The sequence below is a fragment of the Falco rusticolus genome, chromosome 4 (genome assembly GCF_015220075.1).
Source record: "Falco rusticolus isolate bFalRus1 chromosome 4, bFalRus1.pri, whole genome shotgun sequence".
NCBI classification, from domain to species: Eukaryota; Metazoa; Chordata; class Aves; order Falconiformes; family Falconidae; genus Falco; species Falco rusticolus.
This window is the reverse complement of record NC_051190.1, coordinates 61267790-61292387: the sequence shown is the minus strand read 5'-3', so window position 1 is coordinate 61292387 and position 24598 is coordinate 61267790. Positions and strand designations below refer to the sequence as shown.

Genomic DNA, 24598 nt, shown 5'->3' with positions numbered 1-24598 from the left:
CATGTCGCTATTGACTGGGGGTGGTGGTGGTTCCATTTTTTTGTACTGCTTTTTAACTGCTTCTAAGAGGGCTGCTTATTTACAGGACTGCTCATCTAAATGAGTTCTTTAATCTTGCATCTTGGCTTGCTTCTTTCAGAAGATACTTAAACATCAGTCCCCTCAATATAGAAATCTTGAAATGAGATAAAATATTTACCAGAAATAGCATTAATCTTTTAATTGAACATCCTCAATGAGGTGACAAATGTACTGTAGCTTTATTAAAATCACAAAATTCAAATTAGCTTTAAAATATCTGAGTTCTAAAAGCCCCCCAAAGTAGGGTTACATCATTATTTTTTGTAAGATTTAAACTTTTTTTTAATTTCCTCTATTTAGTGGCTACTCTGAATATCTTCTAAAATTGTCATAAGTTAATTTCATTTTGCTTAGTTTGTTCATACTCAGTTTTTATTTACATGGCTATACACATCAGACTTATTTTAAATGATCAAGGGTCTAATATGTATTCCTTAGAAGTCCTGTTATTCTCCACGACTTGTCACAAGTAATGCCTATCCTTAACTTCCTCATCTTACAGGCATTGAATATCGCTGTCTCTGCTGTCATAAGGGTTTTTTCTTCTCAATCCTTCTCTACTAGCTGAACTTACACAGCAAAGGAGTCCAGAGAGTCCAGCAATAGGTTTCCTAACCCAGATCTTGTTCTGTGAGGCAGCAGCTGTCCATTGAGGTTCTGTCTTTTAGTGAAAATTATTTTACACACATCTTTTGAGAAGAGATGCAGAAATTCAATGAATTCTTCTGAAACTTTTTCTTACAATGCTCAAGGAGGATCTTGTCCAATCTTGAGAGAGAAAACTGCTAGCTTGGACCAGATTGTTTCTATGAATACTTTAATAAACATGTGTCTTCTAGTATTTATCTTTTTGGTGCAAAGATCTAAGTCAGGAGATGATTTTCATCTGGTTTCACTGGTGCCTCAGGGCTGAGACTGCTTTTAAGGGTGTTTTCTTTTATTAATCTGTAATGATAGGGCCATAATCAGTCCATTAGCAAATCATTCAATATCTCAAATTATCATCATTCCCCACCAATACAAAAGTCTATGGCATTACAGAATCTGATGTGAGCTTCCATGCTGTGAACACACAATCAGCTTGCACCAGGTTCTGCAGCATCTATTATGTTTTGAGTTACTAATTGGTCATTCTCTAGCACCAAGTTTCAGTCCCTATACCACTGATAATGCTGAGTGATTTGGCAATATCTGACCAATTGTGTGAGTATCCTGCCCTTTAGTAGGGAACTATCTGTACAGGAACCAACTAGTTATCTCTTATTTATCTGTATTTGTAAGTAGCTTACTGTTCAGTTCTGTTTTATCTTTGCATGCAGGCTCATGTGACCCTAGTTGAGAGGGAGGTGGGGAAAGGCAGCTGTTTTAAGTCTGCAGTGAGTCTCATTACAGGTTAGTAAAATTACAATATTCCTTCATGGAACTAAAGAGTATGCTTACTAACCTAAGCAGTGGTAAACAATAAAGTCAAAACTCTGAATGGAATACTGTCAGTCAGCAATTTAAGAGCAGTATGAAATGGAATCAACACTTAGTCAGTTGGTCCACAATGATACAACAAAACTAATGCAATGCAAGAGCGACTTCATAATACTTATTTCAGACCCTAAGGAGGTTTCATCTTTCTCAGCACTCTGAAGCAATATTTGAGCTACTACAAAGCTTATTTACTGAGTCGCTAGTGGAGGTTAGTTCTTGTCTTAACAGCGTATTTCATTTTGATGTCTTGCCACCTGAAAAGGCCTGAAGAACAGTTAAAGACAGAACTGGGTATTTATGGTGTTTGGTTTTGGTAACAGATAATATTATTATCAAAGGTATTTTGAAATGTTTTGGAGAAAGTTACTGTAACATCTACTGCTCTGTTTCCCCTTTTACTTTTTACACAGCATTTAGTTTTGTGCTCTGAGTATGTGGGTTACAGATCTTGTCCATCTCCTGCTTTATCCCTCTTGTTCTTTTATTTTTCTCTTGTTTTTGAGAATTGCTTCTGAGATAAATTTGTTATTTTTACCATAAATACTATAATGATCAATTAGTGATTTCATTCTGTAGTATTGCCTTATTCCCTACTGCAGTTTAGTATGGTTGCTAGACCTCTTTCTTCACTCTCGTTTCGTTTTTCTTAACTCAATATATGTCTCAAAACACAGCTAAAGTTTGCTGACAATACTATAATCTCTTGCTAAAAGTGAGTCTCTTAAGGTACATATTGAGTTAGTATTTATCTTAGACTTTAAATGAATAGTTGTTTTGGTTCTGTTAGTCTCTCCATACTTTCAGTATCTACAATTTAGTTTGGAGGTGTTTTGGGGCTATGTTTATTTTATAAACGTTCTTCACTGTTTTGTGGTTGGAAAGCAATCTCTTTTAATTATTGAGATTCTCATTTTAGACCAAAAAGTTAATCAAACTCCAGTTTCTGATCAGGCTACAAGTAGTAATAGTTGTAAGAGCATGAGTAGTTACTAACAAACCGTTGGTGTTGTATAACATATTTCTTTTTAAACTTCAGTAGAAATTTAAATTAGAAATTTCAGTACAAATTATGTGACTTGCATTCCAGTAGAACCAGTATTTTTTTCATGGATTGACTTTCCCGAAATAGTTCACAAGCTATTCATTTCTCTTAACAGCTACTTACTCTGTGTACAAACTTTTTTATTTTCTTCCCAAGCAATTTACCATTCTGCTAACTCAGATATTCTCAGTTCCAGAAGCAGCATGTAGTCTTCAATTACCCAATAACCATTGCTTTGTCATGCATGGTATCTCTGAAGCTATGGTGGCAGGGTAGCATAATCACAAACTTGTTCTGTTCAGTCCTATTTTGAAAAAAACATGGTTCATAATGTATTCTTGCTTTATTTTTTCCTTAGGTCATTTTTAAATGAATTAATGGAATGCATTCTCTCTGAAGAGATTGAAGGGATTTTTAATATAACAGCTGTTGTCTGCATTATGATCATAATTAAAGGTCAGTCAAACTATTTTTTTTCTTTTTTTCATATGCTGTTTTGAAAGTGGAGTTCTTGTGCAATTCAACAAGCACTGTTAAGTTACCATTTTCCTACAGGATTTAAGCTTATATCACTCAAATTATGTTAAGCTTGGACATTCAATCTTTGTATAGTGAGTTCAAAAACACAACTGTCTGCTAATTTGTATGGTTCATCTCTGTATTCTGTTTTTCTGGAATAAAAGGTAATATAATATCTAATATTTCATTAAACTATCTGTTACGTTAAATACTTATGGAAATAGGCAGGAAGTTTTTTTTGATAAATCATTATTTTTTGTCCAGCTTTTCTGCATAATCTTATTTCAAATAGGTAAGCACAAAACTTCACTTCTAAAGGATATTGCACCTGCCATTCAAAGGAAACTGATAACATGCAAGGATGCTGCCACAGAAGAATCTAGCAGCACTGGAAGGTAAATGTGCTGTTGGAAATGAACACTAACCTCTTCTATACCCTCTCTGCAATAAATGGCTGTGTTTTGTATTTACGTAATATGGTTAGAGTGTTCTGAATGATTGCAAGGTTTGAAATAGTGGGTGAACAAAATTGTGAGGTATTGAGCCCAGCACAGTATTATATTTCCTGCCTGTACATTTGCTGTGATTGCAATCTTTACATATATAGTTTGGTTTTCTGCATTTAATTTGAATGTGTTATGACTTGATGCTGTATATTGCACGATTCAGTTCTGTTCCAGGAGGGGGAAAAAAAAAAAGCCTGATATCCAGAGCAATACAATAGAGTAGCTGTATTGTTGATAACGAAATATGTATTCATTCATTTAAATCTGCTATTATATCAAAGCCAAAACAGTATTGTGTAACTCTCTTTAAAGAGATATATAATCTTAAGATCTAGACCAGAAAGTGTTATGATATATACGTACCACTTCAGTTGTGTACCATGAAAAATTATATTTAAAAAACAAACAAAAAAAAGGGGGGGGGGGGAGGTGGGTAGTCAAAACTAGTGTGCCCTTCACTTCCATTTCCTGTCTGGCACAAGTAAATACAACACAGAAATTTTGCTGTCAAGACTGAGTGGTTTCCACAGAGGACACTGTGGTCATGTAACATAAAATTGAAAAAGAACCAAAAAAAAATCTTATTTTTAAAAATCACTACATAATTGGACTTCTAAAACTAAACTAGGACTCTGCTTCCTAGATAGACTTTTAATTAGTTGCTTGGCTGTGAACAAATTTCTTTTACTTGGGACCTAGCTTAAAAACAAAATCAAACAAAGATTTTTTTTTTTTTTTAATTTGCCATGAAATCATTTAATGTTGGGTTGCTAGGTGTTCTACTAAAACATTTTAAAAAATAATAATAATAATCTGGAAAAGAAGGGTGAGCAGTAGAGTCTCATGGTTTGGTTTGTATTTCTTTTAATCAAGACAGTAGAAAGGCTGAGAAATTAAAGCAAATCTTAACATGATTAAATAAATGGGCACATTAAATTGAATAATTGTTGCCACCTGAGTGCACTACTGACTATAAATTTCAGTAAAGAACACAGGTAATTGCTCTATGAATCCATATGATCATCTCTGCCCAGTGAACAGGGACAAAGCAGCCTAGAAGTTGGGGCAGTGAAGAGCATAAGAACCTATACAGTGTTTTAATTTCATGATACATGAATGGCCACCTTTTGTGTAATACAAAACCAAGAGGTAGTTGCAGATAAAGTTAAAAGATCATGAATATGAGATGGTGATAGAAAGTTGGTTTTTTCAAACATTAATCAGAATTGTAATATGATAACAAAATTCAGAAGCTCTCTCACAGCTTTGCAGAATTTGGGAGTATTTGTATTTGTACAGGTATGTTGGGGATTTTTTTCTTCCTAGAAGGGTAAAAGAATTCATGCTGAAAAAAAGGTTAGGAGGAAGTTCTTCAGTGATTAAGTTTTGCTTGACTAATTTAAAGTGTGTTTGCATTTTCTCAGATAGACATAGTGTTGGACCAGGCTGAGCCTCTAGTGTCTTCTGACAGGCTGTTTGCTCTGGTACAAGTGTGCGAATATATAACCAATATGTGATTATATACAGTCTAAAATGTACCCTGCTGTTTGTGGACTATTTTATCATCCTATTCTACTTGCCAAACACTGAAATTTTAGTTATGCTATGCTGCAAGCTAGATCTTTGATCATTACTTTGAGCACAACCTTATAATACAGTGCTGCACTGATGCTTGCTAAAATAGATTACTGTTTTTTTAACTCATACTTAATAGTATTATTACTTTTTGCTTCTGAATGCATTATCTTATAACAACTCCGTGATGGATTAATTTATTTAATACCCAGGTATACCAGGAAATAGTGGCATTCTTTAATTTCCCAAGAGGCTTGGCATTCTGTGCCAGCATCTTAAATTTAGACTTAGAAGTAAACTATTACATATTAGCAAAGAAAGAAAAAAATAAAAATGCTGTCTGGTGTAGTAATTAAAGTGCTGCCCTTAAACAAGGAATTATTGCACTAATTCAGAAGCAAAACTTTTCATCGTAATTTAGTCTTCCCTCTTCAGCTGAGTTAGCACTTTAAGATGGCCCTGTGGGTCTATTATTTTTAAAATGCTGTTCAGTGCACTTAAAAATTCTGGACAACATGTTGTATGTAGAGAGAATTTCCTCAAGTGTAATGGCACACACATTAGTTTATAAAATGCAAATATTTATGTCTAGACAAAAAATGCGAATAAAGCTGTCAATGTAGTGATTTGGAGGCTAGAGAAAAATGTTGCATGCTCTATAAAACCAAATGTGCTATAGAATAATACCTTTTACTTAATATTTTGTATTCGATTAGTATTCTGATTCATGAGTATTAGAATTCAGATTTAGCTGATAGCTGTGCGGGAAGATATTTCATTAGTATAATCATCTAGCTTCCCAAACTCTTTATTACACTCTCATTGCCTCTGTAAATAATGATTCTTGAATTGTTTTGTGATCTAACTTTGTGTATGACTTGTCTGCCACCTGTCTAGAAATTCACTAGAAAGGTACCTGGTAAAACTGACTTCAATTTGCCTGTTTGGGGAGGCATGCAGTTGTTCTGAATGACGGTTTGTTGTGTGTGGCAGGTACCTGGTCCAGCATTGCAGATCTATTGGTTTATTAGCCATAAATTGTAACAAAATAAAATTTATAAAAAGTAGCATTGTGTCTAAAACCACAGTGCTTACCTAATTAGACTAATTTTATAGTATAATACTAGCTTATTTTGGGTTCCATCATGGCTTAAAGGATGTAGCTCTATAAAGAGGAGCATGTGATGCAGCCATGGCAGTCTGAATTCAGGGAGCCCTAATGTTCAATGCACTGCTGTGAAATTGCAGCGTTGCCTCTTGTATTTCAGGTCTGGGTGACTCATGATGAATGCCCAAACTTAGCGTCATTAATGGCTGTCTAACCCTGCTTCCTTGGGGCCATCAGTCTAGGACTATAATAATAAAAATATGGAGGAAAAAAATGCTTGAGAAATACAGGTGACAGAATCTGTTACTGAAGTTACATGAAGGATAAAGTTTATAGTGGTTAACAGTGAAATAATGTTTTGACAGAAGACCAAAGTGTCCATTTTTGTCTTCTGAGGATATTTTAGAGCAGTGTTAGAAGTTGTTGCATGAGAATGCAACTAGGAAGGCTGGGTGAGTGACTATGTCAGGGAGTGCAAGAGAATGAAAAGGGCCTGCCAAATGGAAATTTCAGGGCTGACCCTGGAGATTGTTTAGGGAGTAATGTGAGACAAAAGAGAGTCACAAAGGGACTGAGATGGGCATACCTGCAGCTGAAGAAGGCAGCTGCTTAATAAGGATAAGTTAGAAAGCTCGGGCTTGTTAAAAAATTGCCACAGGTAAGGAGACAAATTATGAAGACTGAAGAAAGTGAAAGAATGAAAACTGACCTTTGTATGAATTCTTGGTAAAGGATTTGACTATTTTTTTGAAAAAAAGAGTAAAAATGCTGTGAAGAAAAGTGGCTTCTTTAAATAGGTGATGAAATATTAGAAAATGTGCTTGAATTGACATAGTAATTTAAACTGGCTTGCTGGAGATTATGCTCTAGCTAGAGATGATTAGCAGAAAAATGGAAAAGTTGAAAGAAAAAAATGGCTATTTCAAAAATAATTTGTAAAGGCATATTTAATATTTAAACTAATATGGAATAACGGATCAAAGAAATCATGTGGTAGCTGTACTCTGAGAATCAAATAGTAAATGATTGATTTAGCATATCTAATCCTGTTATGCGTTGTTTTATGCCATTTCAGAATCCTGTATGAATCATCTTTGAAAATTTTGGATGAATTTTTGAAACCTTGACCATGTGGAAGCTTTTGTCATGAAAATTACAGGAAGACATACCGGTTTTAAAAGAAAGATTATATTTTAAACTTATAGCTAAAGTTTATTTTCTTTTATTTGTATATATTTAAAGCAGATAAAATGTATAAAAGTGTGTATAGAAATAATGTAATAGTAAAGATTTTTTCAAACGGATGTGAAGGGGTTATTCTGTATAAAAACACCTTAGGGGCAGGGGGTATGTAAAATCAGTATCTTCGTTTTTATAAAATAATAGTTGTATCTGATACACTTTGAAGTGGCATGTGATCTCAGTCCCTCGAAAGGCTGCATAACCTTTAGGAATACGCTTTGGAAATTTATTTCATTTTGAGACACGTGAAGAACAACATGGAGATTGAGAATAGCTATCACAACTTTACCCAGGGCAAACTACCTAACCAACCTGATTTCCCTCCCTTTTGTGGAAGAAGAGAGAGCAGAGAATGTCATCTTTCTTGTCCTTGGCAAAGAGACAGGCTTATACAGTGTCCTTATAGCCCAACTGGAGAGAGGTGGGCTTAGAAGGTGGGTGGGAAACTGACTGGGCCATCAGGCTTGAAGAATAATGATGCTACACAGTCGCATTGAAAGCCAGTTACTAGCGGCATTCCTCAGGGCAGATACTGTTGCCAATGCTATTTAATATTTTTATTAAAAGTTTGAGTGGTGGGATGAAATAAGTGGTGGGATGATGCCACCCTGGGAGCAGTGGTTGATTGATACACCAAGGGATAGGGGTGTCCCATTCAGTGGCGTCCTGAGAAGCGGCCATAAGGCTCAACTCACAAACCCCACCCCTTCATGGGGCAGGGAAAAAGTGTAAGGGTAAAAGTAAATTTGCCGGTTGAGATAAAAAGTTTAATAATGAAAAAAAAAATATTTAAAAATTATAAGGAAAAAGAGGAAAAAATTTCAGAGAGGAAAATAAAACTCCAGAAAAAACAATTGCTCACCACTGCCCAGCCCGTCCCCAGGCAGCAGCCCTCCACCACCGCCCCCCTTCCCCTAGGTTATATACTAAGTGTGACATCCTATGGTATATAATGGTATGGAATGTCCCTTGGGTCAGTCGGGGTCAGCTGTCCTGGCTGTGCCCCCCCCGTAGCCTCCTCACTGGTGGGGAGGGGTGAGGAGCAGAGGGGGCCGTGACGCTGTGTAAGCACTGCTCAGCGCTAGCTAAAGCATCCCCAAATTATCAACGTTTTCCAGCACTAATCCAAAACACGGCCCCGTGCTAGCTACCATGGAGAAAATGAACTATCCCAGCCAAAACCTGTACCGTTCATAATGACATATTTTTGTCTGTTTTAGGAGATCTAACAGGAATCCCCAGAAAATTATTCAGCCACAGACTAAAGGTAGCATATGGTGACCAGCTAAGACCTGGACATCTAACAGTTGTCTACAATGAGGTGACGTGACTCTCACTATGTGCTTGTGCAAATGGCTTATTGAGGTCCGCAGTGTTACTGAGTGGCACTGAAATGGAAACTAACAAATGAGTGAAATTAGCTCAGACTCTTTGTTCTCGATGAAGATTTCTGCACAGTGCTGTACCCCTATCTATCTAAACAGGCATCTACTGTGCTGGTTTTCTTTCTGTGGTAAGAGATTGTGAGATTTTTTTCCCATTATCTGCTCTGTTAAGCGCAATGCACTACCTTCATCCTGCTTTACAGCAAACATACTTGACCTTAGTGTATAAATCTTCCCCACTGGATAAAAGCTTATTTAGCTTGAATGTTTATATTTAAAAGCAATCAAATTCTTTAAATACAACTGTCAGGCTTTGCAACAGGGAAGTCAGTATGTGTATGGATTTGTGAATTCCAGATTTACCTTACCCACAACAGCAGCCTGACCAAAAAGACTAATGCTGCCACAGCAGGTTTCTGTAAGTCTGCCAACTGTTTATCGACATCTTTATAAAAATTGTGTTGTTTGGCCTTCATTCTTCTACATCTGTTAACAGGCAGGTGTTCCAGTAATGACCTTTTAAATCTTCTGGTTATACAAATTACTTAATGAATATGTAAATGACAGTTTCTTTTTCCTGCTTCTCAGTCTTTCAGTATTTGCTGATGTTATTAATTAGAAAAGAATCCAAATTTACTGCCACGTTTTCCCTCTGTGTATAATATTGCTTTTTCAGTTTTCACTTTTCATGGAATACTTGTTGCAGATGTAATATCCCTGAGCCTGAAAGAAATTAAGGTAATACCAACATCAGAAATCTGCAGATTTCTTCAGAAGAACTCAGAGGTGGTGTTGCTAGGAAGGGTAAGAAAATTTAAAGATAAACCTTTGTCCTCCTGGTGGCTGGTACTCAAGTGGTTCTCAAGCATGTTGAAATCATTTTGAGTTAGTTGTGCAGCTGGTATATAGATTTCAGCTCAATTTCTAGTCCAGCTTTACTGAACTGCTTTGACAGATGAAAAAATGTTGGCTTTCTGCAACACAGATAATTATGTTCTTAGGGTTCCTTGAGCCAAGGTCTGTCAGTGCTTTCTTTTTGGGTCTTTGTAACAAATTTCACAAAAATATCATGAGTCCCAGGTTTTATTTGCTGTTTTCATTGCAAACTAAGGTTGCCAAAATGCTAAATCCTAACATTTTCATTCTGTTTTGAAGATAAAGAAATAGAAATTTAGTAGGGCCTGTAGTGATAGAACAAAGGGGAATGGTTTTAAACTGAAAGAAGGTAGATTTAGATTAGATATTAGGAGTAAGTTCTTAACTGTGAGGTTGGTGAGACACTGGCCCAGGCTGCCCAGGGAAGCTGTGGATGCCCCATCCCTGGCAGTGCTCAAGGCCAGGCTGAACGGGGCTTGGGGCAACCTGGGCTGGGGCAGGTGTCCCTGCCCGTGGCAGGGGGGTGGGAACTAGGTGATCTTTACTGTCCCTTCCAACCCAAACCATTCCATGATTCTATGAAATAGTATGTTTCGTAAGCTGAGTTATCTTTTGGAAACCTGTAAAACAGACTTGTTTCATTTTAATAATTGGAAGTGCTGTTAAAGTTCTATTTGGGGAGAGGGGTTAGTCTTCGGGTTTTGTTACAGAATATTCAGTGGAATAATAACTCAGCCAACTGCAGTATCCTAACTGTATATCTGAGAACTTCCCAAAATTTTAAAACAGACCCTTTGAGATCTGTTTCGCTTTTTCAAGAAGTTGAACTTGGCTTTGATTAATAAATTTGCTTGAAATATGAGCAAGGTAACACCATTATAAGATATGCTTTTGAGCAACTTGCACTGGCAGTCACTTAATGTACAACTGCTTCGTAAATAAATTTCTGAGTCACAGTTGTACCTGTAAGCGGCATGTCTATAGCTCTCCCCTTCATGCATATATATTCAGTATAATTATTACTGAAGAAAGCCATAGCTTTGAATTATTTGCAGTAATCTTCTGTTTTAATTTTATTTGTAGGGTCTTGGTCCCTTTTTGATGACAATATTAATTTGCTTTGTTGTCTGGCTGGGAAACAAAGTCCAGCAGTCTTCCATCTATCACAGCTTCAAATTATAAGCTAAAGAAAACCCAGAAGCTCTCAAGTTTCTTCCGTAGCAAATAAATGTCTTCAGGTATGGATTCAAGCACACAAACTTTCAGACCTGCCAAGGAAAAAGCAGCACACTTTGCACCTGCTGTTTACTCCCATGATAGCTGCAACTCACCTTGCATTTAAACTCATGCGTACTGCTGCTGTCAAGTGCTTTGGGGTCTTCTGACTCACAAAAGGAAATCGGCGAGACCAATTTTCATAAAATCTTTCACCCCACTTGATAAATGCTTATTGAAGAATACTTATGATAATGACTGCAATGCGAAATCACGAGACACACCATCTGCCCTGTAGTATTATTTGCTGATTTGCTTTGATGTCTTGTGAACCAAGCCCGTTGTACAGTGTCCTGCTGTGTCTGCATCAGGAGTACCTAGAGTGGGAGCTGCCCATTTCGGACAGAAGCACGTGGCTTAGCACTTACATCTTGACAATTAGCTGACCAAGGGCAGATTTCAGGAACAGCTGCAAAACTTTCTGCAGCCAGCCAGCAGTTCTTCAGTTTCATTAAGCCATTGCAGATGGGCAGAAATCTTGCCTAATCTACTTCAGATAAGACTCTAGTCCTGGGCTCTGTGTAGCCGTACTGCTGCTTGTCTAAGCATGACCCTGGCTTCAAAATGCTATGTAATTTTAGCTTTAATTTACTTGGCAATCGTTGGCATTTTTTTCACTGGGTTAGGTTGCTCAGCATAGATGTGTCCTTAGTCTTCTCTAATAACAGTGGGTCATTTATCTCTGTCCAGTTCCACATCATGGTTCTATAAAAGCTGCAGAAATTATATACGTTAGTACTGAGGAAACTTTAGAAATGGAAATTCACTTTGTTATATCTGTTAGCATTTTTTTAAAACAGTATCATGGTAGGAGATCTGTTACTATTATCTCCTTATTGCTTATGACTCTAGGAAGTAGAGACTCTTACCAACTTTTTTCTCCTGTGTGTTTTTTTTTTTAACCAGAGGACCATCTTGTTTTCAGCAAAATAACTTTCTCCTCAAAAACATGACTTCACACTTCTTTCACGTTTCTTCACATTACTAAATTCTTCCTATGTAAAATTCTACACCTTTGCTTGATACTGCTGTCAACTTTGTCCCAGTTTCAAATATACTTTCAAATTTATTAGTTCATGCTTATTTTTGTACTGTCATTAATGAAAATATTAAATAAGGTGCCATTCCAGAACATCACTAGTAATTCCTTTTCAGCCTAATCTGTTTCCCTCTTCTGTTCAATTAGCTCCTTATCTGTCTAACTATTCCAATAATAATCTTTGCCTTGGGTTAATAATTTTTTTGTATGCTGCAGTAATGGATGCTTTGCTGTAAAACCTTACATTTTAAGTAGGTACCATTTAGCAGTTCTTGCTGGAAAGGTACGTGGATCCTGTACAGCCATTTGCCTGCATCAAAAAATAGAGGCTAGAGCCAGCCCAGCCTCCTCTTGGGTTCTTTGCAATGTGTAATGACACATGCTTCCTGCCTTTTAAGGATAATTATTAAACTGTTTGTGCTAAACTTTCATGGTAATAAAGAATATCCATTTGACATTTTTTTTTCTTTTGTTTCTTAATGTAACAATCCTGACTTAACAACTGCCTCCAATTGTACCTGAGTACCAGCTTAATAGCAAGAAATGTAGGCTTCATGCACTGACCTTTCTGAGATCTTGCCGTGATTATTAAAAAAAGGCAAATATTTGAAACCTTATTTTCTCAGAATATCATCTAATGGAAAAATACAGCATCTATAAGAGGCTACAAACCCAAACAGACCAATCCAAGAGAATCCTTAAAAAACCTCAACCCAAACCAAACAAAAAAGAGTGAATCTAGTTCCTGCTCTAGGCTATTGAGTGACGGTGTGACTGAACGTCTCCCACTGCTCCACTGAAGGAAAAGCTCCTTTCACTGAGGGAGCTCATTTTACTGATCAGAATGGCAAAAGCTGTGTCCTTTCTTACACTGTTCTCTAAGACTGGACACTACTTAATACAAAGAAAAAGATTTTACTCTCAGTGTTTTTTCAGTTCCGCACAAAGAATTTTAAGGCTTGTCCTTTAAGTGTTCTTTTACTAAAAGTGACCATCCTTCATGACAAAAATAGTTACCTTTCTCTCATCCTCTGTGCCCAGATTCCTTCTCATGGACCGCTGCTCTTGATCTGCAGGATGGCTGTTTTCATCTGGCTGTCCACCCACTATGTGTAAAATACCAGTTTTACAGTGAAAGCTGTTTCTATTAAGTGCCTCAGCCAGACACCAGGCTTAGCAGGTGAATTTGCCCATACAGGAGCTGCTAGGGGAATGTGCAGTTTGATTCCACAATAGCCTATATAGTCAAGCTCAAGGACAGTAGCAAAAATGTGAGACTTATACTGCATGGAGACTTACATTACATCTATGACACAAGAATCTGATTTTTAAATTAAAAAAATTAAAGGTGGGGTTACTAACTTGCAGTATTTGTCAGATTATTTTACATTTTGAGGTGTCTGCTATTGTCAGAATTCTAAAAATTAGGACTGAAAAAGAAGAAATGTAAAACTAGTCCATCTGCAATTAAATTAAGAATTGTTTGATGCAAGAAAATGAGAGAACTTATCAAGGGATCTGATTACAGCTTCCTGATTCCCTGATTTGATCTACATTGGAATCGACAGCAGTATTTGGGTCCTGGGCCATCCATCACAGGTCAGCCAGCCTCTGGGGAATTCTTATCTTCCCAATTAAGATCATAGAGCCTTAAACTGCCTGAGCAGCATATATAGATCAGGGAATCTAGCTTGCAGTTTTTAATTTATCCGTGTATCATGATCCATTGATTGAATGCTTAAAAGCAGACTTGTTTCAATGTGATCTAATATTAGAAAGCACTCTGTGCTGTCTGGTGAAAGACTCTCCTGTGCAGTTAGCACATCTGAACAGGTGTGATGCTTTTGGCTCTGGAATTACATTGACTTTGTGGAAAAAATTATATATGGAAACAGTTTTATTTTTGTGAAATTATAGGGAGGGGGAAGAGGAGAATTCTTTTTTCATTAATCTGTTGTGAAGACCATCTTTGTCCCTTTAGCTCTCAACCTTCCTGTTGCAGTTCCAGTTTAGGACAGCTCTTTTACATCTAATTTCATTCAACTGCTAATGAAAGAAAATGCCAGTTACAAGTTTATTTTTGCCTTAGTATTCTTTCTGTGTTTAATGTAATTTTTGCGAGTAGAATTTTGTACCTTTGCCACTTTTTCACTGTGATATTCCTTTTTTCATTGGTAATGTAGGAGAATTAATGATAGAAGACTAAATATCCATCATAAACCTCATAGTAGGAACCCTGTTCATCTATCTTATGAATCACCTGGAGAAATTCCCCTTCAGAAGGTGGAACTTCCACACCTGTCCGTGGATTTCTTTTGATCACAGTGGGGCTTAGGCCAGGTCCAGGCGCTAGATAGTTCCCCAGTGAAGCACACAGGAGGGCTGTGTGGGAACTCACTCACCCTGACAATCCCAGTCTGACTTGCCTCCCCAGCCCTTGCTAAGCCACTTCTTTGTGACGGCTATTGCGCAGCCACCCACATCCCTTCAGTCAGCGGGTGGGACCCCAGCACGGTATCTTTGCTTTCACCTGTTCCCTTTGCTTTATTTTTTACGGGCGAGGGGCTGCCAACCTCTTCTTGATGTTCTCATGCTAAAGAGGTTAGCTGTAGATTAGGATGGCATAAGGAGATACAATTTTTTAAATAGTAAGATTTTGGCAATAGTGGCCTGCTTTTTCAAAGTTGGTAGTCACTTCTTGGCTTTACCAAGAGCAGCGCATTCACGTTTATTAAAGCCATTGCATAAAAAAAATAAATATCTGTATGACTCAACCCACTTAGTCATATACAGTAGAAGCTCTATTATACAAAGCAGAAAAGCTCATGGAACACGTTCAGCCTAGGAGGAATATTCCCTTGAGAAGTCAAGTAACTGTTTTTGTTCGGTCTTTGATGCTCTGTTGGAACACTGTGAACTACAACAGGGAGCAAAGGCAAGGTTTTTTAAAGTAGTGATTCAGAACAGAAAAAGAGCATCCTGTCTCTTCTATTACTCAATTTCTAATACTTTCACCAGAACCTAGGACTATTCTTAGCATAATCTTGTACTTACAAAGACACATAATGTAATTTCAATGTAGTCCAAGCAATGTTCCTTTCCCCAGCTGTCATTACCATGAACTTTCCCTACTTTTTTTTTTTTGTTGTTGTTTTTTGTTTTACGGTCACAGCATGCCCTCAGTGACCTTCCTTTAAAAGAAACACATCATAGGCAGTGGTCCAAGCAGCCTTGTATGCTGAGATATCAGAATGCCTTGAGGAAGATTTTATAATTTTTCACACTAGAAATTATGTACTTAATTTTTTTTTTCCTATTCAAATTAACCCATGTCAATAAGCATTAAGCTGTAAAACTGAAGTGAAAATGATCTGAGCTCAGTGGCTGTTGGTCCATTCTGCATTGCTATCAAACATATTGTTCAATTCTAGTTTTCATCCCAGTATATTTCTCAATGATACTCCAAGTTATATTCATAAACCAGCTATAGCAAATATTCTAGCCTTGAGGTCACCACCAGGTTTGCTTTTGTCTATTGCAGTAAGCAGAACAGCAGTGTTTTCTGGGCAGAACATACAAAGAGGATGAGCTTAACCCAAAAGCATATTATGTCTTCAGTAGCCAAAGGAAAAGAGATGCTGGAGAAAAAATGGAGAGGAGCACAAGCAGCTTCTTGACTGTTTGCTGTCCTGCACTTCCTCTCACCACCACAGCAGCTGGAAAATGCAAGAGTCTGCACTTTGGGGCTTTGTGAAACCAGACCCTCCCTCATATGTAGCACATGAAACCATGGTGTAAGAACACCGCTAGAGCTGAAAATTAAGGCACTCAAAAGTCAGGGGGTATCAAAATGAAGATGTGTTAAAGAAGCAGTTTTAAACCTCCCCTTTGATTATGTGTCGAGTGACATGATATCTTTAATTACATTAAGAAAAGTTACTTATTCCACACAAACTGTTCCCTACTCAGTGCTGTCTGTATCTGCTCTCTGGATGATTCAAAACCCTTGCTGTTGATGACAGCAAATACTCAGTGCTTTTTCTCCACTTGTTCAATATACAGCTCTACACTTAATCTGCTGCATGCTATTCATACCCAGCTCTGAGGACAAACCTGTTAACTTCCACCATGGCGTTACTATGGTACTATTCTGCAGTCCCAGAATTTCACAGTGAGTCATGTATCTTTCCAACTCCCTGTAGATTTACTTATCACCATTTTACAAATGTACAGTGAGACCAAGTTAAAAAAATTCTCTGAATTTTGGGAACTCGGTGTGAGATGTCACATTGTATAACACTTGTCACCTCAAAGCACCCATCTCCAGCTGCAGTTGTGGGTGCTTAGTACTTGAATTAGACTTCAGGTTCCCAGGTCAGACACAGAAAGTGAGGGACATGTAACCAGAGCTCCCCAGCAGCTTTAATCAACTACAGGCCTATTATTTCAGAATGACAAAATGTGGTAATCTCATTCATCCTTTAATTTAGCACAAGAGGAATGGATATCTCAGGGAATTAGTTATTAGTTGCAAAATCCATTCAGCAAGTATCAAATCTTACAGATTAGCAAAGATGGATAAAAATAGAATGTTGTACCTGTTTCTGAGCTCCCTCCTATTGAAAAAAAGCACCTAATTAATTTAAAAATTTGGTTCCCTATTGGCATTTCAAAACAATTTTTATCAATGGCAACCAAATATAATTATTCATTGCACACCTAGGTGTTTCAACCTGGTTTTTGAAGACCAAGAACCCATTTGCTGAAATCATTTAGTAATGTCTAATTGTTTAATCTGGATATACCATCTTGCTATGCTCAGAAGGTAAGTTTTTCAGCTGTGCTGATATCTCTAAACACTCATGAAAATCAGTAGAAATTCAGGTGGTTTTGATTTTGAAATCTGTCTCCAGTGACTTCAACATAGGCAAGTCACGGTTTAGTCTCTGTTGATCTAAGATGCTGGCAGGCATTAGCAAGAAATCGAGACTTTCTCAGTTAAAAGGGCCAACTCCAGTGCAGGTCAGTGACCTGTGCTTGTTCTCAAAGAGGCCATCCGTCTCCCAGTGAAGCCCAAATTCCTCTTCACAGCCTGACGCTAGATATAAAGATGTCAGAAGTGGCCTCAGAATTGGGATTCATCAGTTATTGTATCCCCATCTTGAGACACTGAAGATCTGTTCTGCACAGGTTCTGAACATCCATACATTGTTGCTTGCAAGTTGCTTCACGCCACCTTTTCTTTCTCTTCAACCAATTTTAAATCAAACATCAGCACCCTGTTTAATGTAGGTATCACCGTAAGTGGTATTTGAACAAGTTGGTTAGAATTTTAAATGAATCTCAAACTGATTTGGGTTCAAACCAGACCTGCATATGCCTACATTTACAGAAGTTGATCTCTCCAACATCCCTAGCAAACCAGCAGAAGGGATATGGAAATTTCCCCCACAAGCCCCAGCTACCATGCACACTGAAGTGGCTGGTCTGGCACCAAGGGTTTCTACAGCCTTGGAATTCAACTCAAAACATGCTGCCCTAAGCACTTGTATACGCGGATGTTTAGGTCTTCAGTTAAGGTAAGTCACATGTATAGTTTTCAGTTAATCTAAGTCACATCTGCTATTCTCACAGGTAGTTTTCTCTGGCTGCATTTCATCTCTTAGGCCCTGAACACCATTTTAGGCTCCTTTCCAACTGCTTTTTTCCAGCAACACGTAAAAACCATTATCATTCAGTTACAGCATAGGGAATAAAAGACCAGCTCACAGCTTACGAGACATAACTAAAATCAACCTACTTTTATTTCCCTTTTTTAAACTCTATCAGTCATGCAGTTGCACAGTTCTCAAGGATTTTTTCTTCTGGCTCCGTGTTGAACTCCTGTTCCTCAGTGATGCAGAAATATCCAGAGTAAAACTTTCAGCATGATCCAGAGTAAAGACATTTTCTAATAGACTTTGGAAACAAGAAGAAAAGCTGTAAAATTGCTGAAATCAACTGTACATTAAAACATTATTCCTAGATACAACACAAACATAAAATTAATCCTACCACAGTCTCCATCAAGTAATGTGACATCTTCTAGACCCTGCAAATGTTTATTTTCATGCTAAACTGAATTCAGCGTGAAATAGTTTTAAAATATCAAAGGCTCTGCTAGTTTTGTAGATATGAAGTAACTAATACTGAAAATCAGTAATTTCTTTATTGAATGCTAGAATGCTTTCAAGTACTTCTAGTTATACTATGAAATGTGCAATAATTGAGAAAGACCACAACCACTGCTGATATGACCTGGAGCTACACTTTTTTACACCAGTTAAATACTTCTCCCATTAGGAACTTTCTATTCCTTTAATAAGTCTAGTCCCTGAATGTAGGCTACAACCACCAAACCAAAATTTAAGTGAGTATTTGTACTGCTATGGAGAGAGTTATATGACTTAGCTCTCCGTAATCCTGGCTTTTCTATAGCTTCACATCCTCTAAACACTCTTGGTGTCGCAGGCACTGGATGGCTTTCTAGACATATTGCTTATCACTATGGCAGGATAAAGTCCTTCATTCTTAACTGCTTTAAAATATTAACTACTTTAATTCTGTATTTTAAAAAATGTGTGCATGGAATAAGTCACGTGTTTTCTCTTAATGAAAGGGTTGAATATACAGAGCTACCTAACTATGCATGTACTTTTTTCAAAATACATAAGTAAAAGAAACTAGTTGTAAGTGCAGTGTAAAATTTCTGTTAACTGTTTTGATCATTTTTCATCCCAGACCTATTGCAGCCTCTGCAATACAGCTGAAATAACCCTGGCCCTGTAATTTAAAAAGAAATGTTGTCACTTTAAACTTTCCATCAACAATAGTGAATAAATAGAATCAAAATATTCCAAAATATGCATGTGTGAACAGTTCTGCAGTCACTGAAGAGTGTCTTTGCCAGATCATCCTGAAGAGGGTCCAGTGCTCATCAGCCTCCTGAAACAGAGTTTATGACTGCTCACAGCAGCAATATACAAAGTGGTAACTGGTACTGTTCCTCTTGTGACCATGGGACTCCAAGATGTGGCTCTAGAGATGGTTTTTCTGGCCTTATTTTTCACAGAAAGAAGTCCTCAGGTCACAAGCAGGGTGCAGGAGGATTACTGCTGCTCAGCCAGCTCTTTCTGCCCTCAGAAAAGCGTGGTGGAGGTTACATGTGCAGTGCTGAGCCTCCAAGAGACTCATTTTCTGTCTGTATATACAACTACAGGCTTTGAATATTTTACCAATGATGTCCTCTAGAGCCAGAAAATGTAAATAATAAAACAGTCTAATTTCTGTCTTGTCTGGGCACAGATATAGCACAAAACTCTCTATCTCTTTCTCTCCTCTTTCGCCCCTACCCCCCCCCAACCCCATACATCTTAAAGCTCTGCCAAGATATCTGGGTTACTGAATCTTAGATAAACTGCCTGATAGATATTGTTCCCTGTGGATTTTGGACCCATTAACAGTACAAATGAACTGCAATTAACATGCTCAGAAGCCATGATTTGGAGAAGGGGGGGGATGAGATGAAGAAAGAAAATGAAGAAGGTAATTTTAATGCTCTTTTTGTTTGTTTTTCTTCATGGTGTATTTGCCTATGCAGGTAGACTGCATTTAACATAGCTGGAACTGACCTTTTGTTCAGGCTCTTCTTTATACTTGGCTAAAACGACAAATAGGTCTGTGATCCTTAGATGAAACATGCAGTTCTATCCTGTACAAGTAAAGTATACATACATAATTTCTACAGTCACGCAGGTGTACCTATGCTTGTATATATAATTCCCATTTGTAATTAAAAAACAGATCTGCAAAGGCTTATACACATGACCTCAGTAGCAAAGTACACAGTAAAACTCAGATGCTACCTTTGTGTTTTATAGACCTTAATATTTAGCTTTTAACTATCATGTCGTATTTTAATCTTGTTATAAACATTTTAATCATATCACTTATTTACTTATAAGTATATAACTATTAAGAGTATTTTCTCTTTGTGTATTTCCATGCCTAAATTATTCTCTGGCAATGTTCTACTTTAACTGAATCCTGTGTTTATCTTCTTTTTCATCCCCACCCAATTTTTGGTTCATGTAATTTAGGCACCTTTTCTTCTGGCATCTCTGAAAATTCTATCATTAACTCAATTCCCAGCTTATTAATTCATTACTCTTATTATTTCATTCTAAGCAGTATTAAATCAACAAAATAAATCCTATACTCATCTTCTTGCTTCTTCCATGGTGAAGTACTTCTGCCTATCAATGTCTTTTCTAGCAGGGCTGTTTGCTTTTACTATAATCTTGAATGACCCAGTGAAACAGAGAGAGAGAGAGAGAGAGAGAGGCTGACTTTATTGTCCAATGGCCAGATCTTGTCTTTGAATCAATCAGAGAAAAATTTGAACATTTAAAATCTCAGGCCATGCATGTGTCATGGCTACTGGGCAATCAGCCTTTCTGGAATAATATCTGGCTCTTTCTGGATCTTTTTCTGGTCCTTGCTAATGGATTTTGGATAAAACATGTATGTTTCTCATGAAAAACCTTAGAGAACACAGCATTTTCAAACAGAAAAGCATTTCCTTGAAAAACTCCTTTCAGCTGTCGTTACCATGGATAAGGATGCAAATCTTTCATAGATAAAAAATCATAGATTATCCAGCTCTTCTTTCACTTTGCCTAGCATGTTTTTCACACCTATAAGGCTATCATAAAAAGACTCAACTTCAGCAATTAAGGACAATTAATTACTTTTTACAAGGGCATGTAGTGACAGGACAAGGAATAATGGTTTAAACTAGAAGAGGGTAGATTTAGATTAGATATTAAGATAGAAAATAAGATATTAAGAAGAAATTTACTGTGAGTAAGGCACTGGCACAGCTTGCCCAGAGAAGCTGTGGCCATGGGGGTTGGAGTAGTTGGTCTTTAAGGTCCCTTCCAACCCAAACCATTCTATGATCCTACGATTCTATGACATACTAAACTTGGGTATGTTATTCACTGTGCTGAAATGTTCGGATCTGCATTTTCCAGTGTCATTCTTTCATATAGCCTCACATTCACCACCAGACACATTGACAATGGAGACCTGATACTCTACCCTCTCAGCCACCATTCCGTATTGTTACTAGTTTAGATTCCCTTACCAAAAAGATTTAAATATGCCCTTACAGAAACAACTGATACCCTCTTCTATTCCTTTTTCGAAACTATCAAATCCTACAGTTTTGTTTGAGCCTCACAACATCCCTGACTTCAAAAATGGAGTCATTTTTTCTGATCTTTCTAGTAATTTTCACAAATTACTTATACCCTTTAGGATTTTTTCTCCCGCAGTTCAGAAACCTATTGAAAACTTTATAATAAAACCCACAATCAAAACAACCTCACAAGGCTGGTAGACCTAAAGATGGATGCTTAATTTATTGCAAAAACTATTAAAAACCTTGGCACTGAGAAATGTCTTGAGAAAATGACTGTGAACCAGCAAGTAACCTGCATGTGTCAGAACATGTTATTTACACTGTGATACTGTTATTCATCTAATTTACACACAGACTCAAGTCTTGCAGTTTTTACACGTCATTAACAAAATTCATTATATGCAATACCACTGACTTCAATCTGTCTGTTCCTGGAGCTTTAAGACATATCTGTTTATTTTTGCTAGGTGCAGCCTAATATAAAACTAAAATATGACCAGGTAGGGAATGCTTTATACTTTCCAGTCCTGAGGATTGCTGCTTGAGTTCTTTCCAAATGCCCAATTCACCTACCAATTGACTCTTTACTCTTTCCTTGACACTGTACTCCTGTCTTTACTAACCTTGTGTAGTCAAGGTTCTCTTCCTGTCTTCTGTGAATGCCTTTCTTGATTTTTCACACACATTTGAACAAATGTCATTATTTTGCTAATCCTCTGCATGGAGTGGCTATGAGAATTTTAATTTCCTTTTAAAATCTACATAGTATTTGATCATAAATTCACAGGAGCTATGCAAATCACTCGTTGCAAAGCTGCAATGACTTCCAGTAATATCAGTGCTATTTTGTGTTTTGACGAACAACTTGTTCTCTTGCTGTGCCTGCCATTTGCTCCTTTCTTACCTTCAGTTGTTTTGCAGTTCTCTGCTAATTCAGATGACCTTTTTCCTTGTTCCTACTACTAGCTCTTAAAACCAGATGGTTTGCATAACCCATGAGAATATACTAATTTGTTTCAGCACTTTCATTTCTCATCTTGTCCTTTCCATAGAATGCTTTTCCCTCCTTTTTTTCTTTTCCCGCTTTCAGTGCTTAGATTTCTTTCAGAGTTGTCAAATTGATTTACCTGAGTTAAAGGGACCTTTTGGGTTAGTGAAATCACTCCCCTGCAAGATGTAAAAAAACATGTAACAGAACTCAAGTACAAAAATGCTTGAAAAGACCATCCTACCCTTTTGCAAACCCTGGGCCAACGAACACTTCCCAGTACCTATATTTTTTTTAAAAATTCTGTTTTCTGAATCAAATATTGCCCTTTTTTTTTTGGTATCTGAGTCACCAACCTTAACCACAAAGGAAAGGAAGTGACTTTGCACCAGTTCTAGAAACTAGGACTCCTTTTCCCCAGTGCAGAGGCTGACACTTTTCCCACAGAGCAAAAATGAGAGAGTAAGAGGAGTCTGCAACCGTCTGTCGGGGCACCAGGGGCCATAAGTGCTTGGTGTGCCCCGCACGAGCTCCTGTGCAGCCCCTCTGCCCAGAGCCTGGGACAAAGCTCCAACCCGGGCCCCCAGGCTGGTCTGACCACCCCATGGCAGGTCCCAGCTGGTCCCAACATGGTGGCTGGACATTTTGCATCCACCCTGGTCTGGACGTGTTGCAATTGTATTCTCTGCCACCTTTGAGGTGAGCGAGGAATGGCTGTGCGCTTCCAGGGTTAGTTTGTTCTGTGAACTTTTGTTATTTAGTTTGCTGGCCCGCGGCAAAGCCTCTTCACATATTGCAATTTTTACTCCTTTTAAATACCTTGAATGTGAGCCTGTCATGATTGTACCTGGTTAAAGCCAGGGATGAAGCATGTCAGGGAGTACAGTTATAGCTATATATATTTTATATATTTTTTTTTTTTCAAGTATGAAGAAGATTGGGAGAATCTGAAACTTCAGAGAGGAGTAAAGCAGATGTTGGGGTGACAGAGGGGCAGGTACCAGCCATCACTCGCTGTGGCATGGAGCTGGCTGTCCCAGTTAAAAACGCATCCCATGCTGGGAGGCACAGCAGCTGCGCTGTTTCACCTTGGTGACTGTGACTGCCGAGTTAAAGGCTGATTTACACCGAGTTGTGGGAAAATGAGACCTGTGAACACGGACGGAGTCCATGGGTTGGTGCCTGAGACTCCCGCTCTACCTGGCAGCCCAGGCCAAGGGCTCACGCTTACGGGCAGTGGATCTGGGACAGGAGGTGGAGGGCAGACATGTCACCTTGCGGACGCTTCCCAGGCCAACACCACACCTACGTGAGGTGTTCACCTGAGGGCTTGTAAGATCCTTCAGGACAGCAAGTAATTTTCTGCAGAAAAACTGGCGGGAAATAAACTGCCAGTGAGGAGGCCGCAGGGACAACCCACCGAGCTAGCGCATTTTTCAGGGCAAAACGTTGACAGGCGCTGAATTGGTTTTACACACAGGTGTGTGGAACAAGCACGTTTATTAAGTCCCTTCCCATTCTCAGCCATCTTTACGGGGGATTCCAGCGAACAGGCTCTCTGGCCGGCAGGGTCCCCCCTGCCCCTCGCCCGGCGGCAAAAGGGGTCGGGCCGTGCCCGCAGGCTCGCTGCCCGCCTGAGGCGGAGCCTCGTCAGGGCCGGCGGCGGCGAGGCCGAGGGACATCCCCAGCCCTCACCTTGCGGGAGCGGGGGGCCGCCACCCCGCCATGGGGGGCCGGGCAGGCGGGGCGGGAAGCGCGGCGCGGGAAGCGCGGAGCGGGCGCGGGCTGCCCCCCTGCGGCTGCCGGGCGGGCGGGCCGGGCCGGGCCGGGGCGGGGCGGGGCCGGCTCGGGGGCGGGCAGGCGGCGCTGGTCGCTGTCCTGGGTGTTGAATCTGCTGCGGCTGCCGCTCGCCGGAGCCGGGGAGCGGCTGCGGGGAGCCAGGGGCGGGCGGGCGGTATGGAGTGAGGGCTGGCGGCGGCGGGCAGGGGAGCGGGACAGCCGCCTGCGATGGGCCAGGCATGATGGGGGCGCTCAGCTCCGTCCTCCCGTTGCTGCTGCCGCCGCTGCTGCAGGTCCTCGCCGCCTCCCCGCGCACCCAATCGCCCTCCGCCGGAGCCACCGCCGAGGCGCGGATCGGTGAGTGGGGCGATGGGCGGGGGGCGGGGGGCTGAGGGGAGGGGGAGAGGGGCCGCGCCGTCCCCTCGCTCCCTCCGCTGCTGCCCGAGAGCCTCCTCAGAGG

At 39.1% G+C, this 24598-nt stretch overlaps 2 protein-coding genes and 1 long non-coding RNA gene across 6 annotated transcripts in view; all 3 read left to right on the top strand.

Moving 5' to 3' along the window:
• NCAPG2 (non-SMC condensin II complex subunit G2) overlaps window positions 1-7614 on the top strand; it is a 48504-nt gene extending 40890 nt beyond the window's left edge. For 3 of the 4 annotated variants that reach the window (XM_037385278.1, XM_037385277.1, XM_037385279.1), the window contains 3 exons: window positions 2961-3058; window positions 3414-3516; window positions 7386-7614. In XM_037385278.1, coding sequence (XP_037241175.1) covers window positions 2961-3058; window positions 3414-3516; window positions 7386-7437 — 253 coding nt within the window. In that variant the 3' untranslated portion in view covers window positions 7438-7614. Of the gene's footprint in view, window positions 1-1400; window positions 1474-2960; window positions 3059-3413; window positions 3517-7385 lie in introns of those variants that run through there. The other variant, XR_005103882.1, reaches the window with a different exon arrangement.
• Window positions 7615-8415: 801 nt separating this feature from the next.
• LOC119147828 lies at window positions 8416-12582 on the top strand. Its single transcript, XR_005104164.1, has 2 exons — window positions 8416-9741; window positions 10897-12582. It is a non-coding gene; the product is annotated as an uncharacterized LOC119147828 (long non-coding RNA).
• An 11649-nt stretch (window positions 12583-24231) lies between these two features.
• Window positions 24232-24598, top strand: part of PTPRN2 (protein tyrosine phosphatase receptor type N2) — a 663462-nt gene continuing 663095 nt past the window's right edge. The window contains exon 1 of the mRNA XM_037386391.1: window positions 24232-24495. Within this exon, the coding sequence (XP_037242288.1) occupies window positions 24378-24495 (118 nt within the window). The 5' untranslated portion in view covers window positions 24232-24377. The remainder of the gene's footprint in view (window positions 24496-24598) is intronic.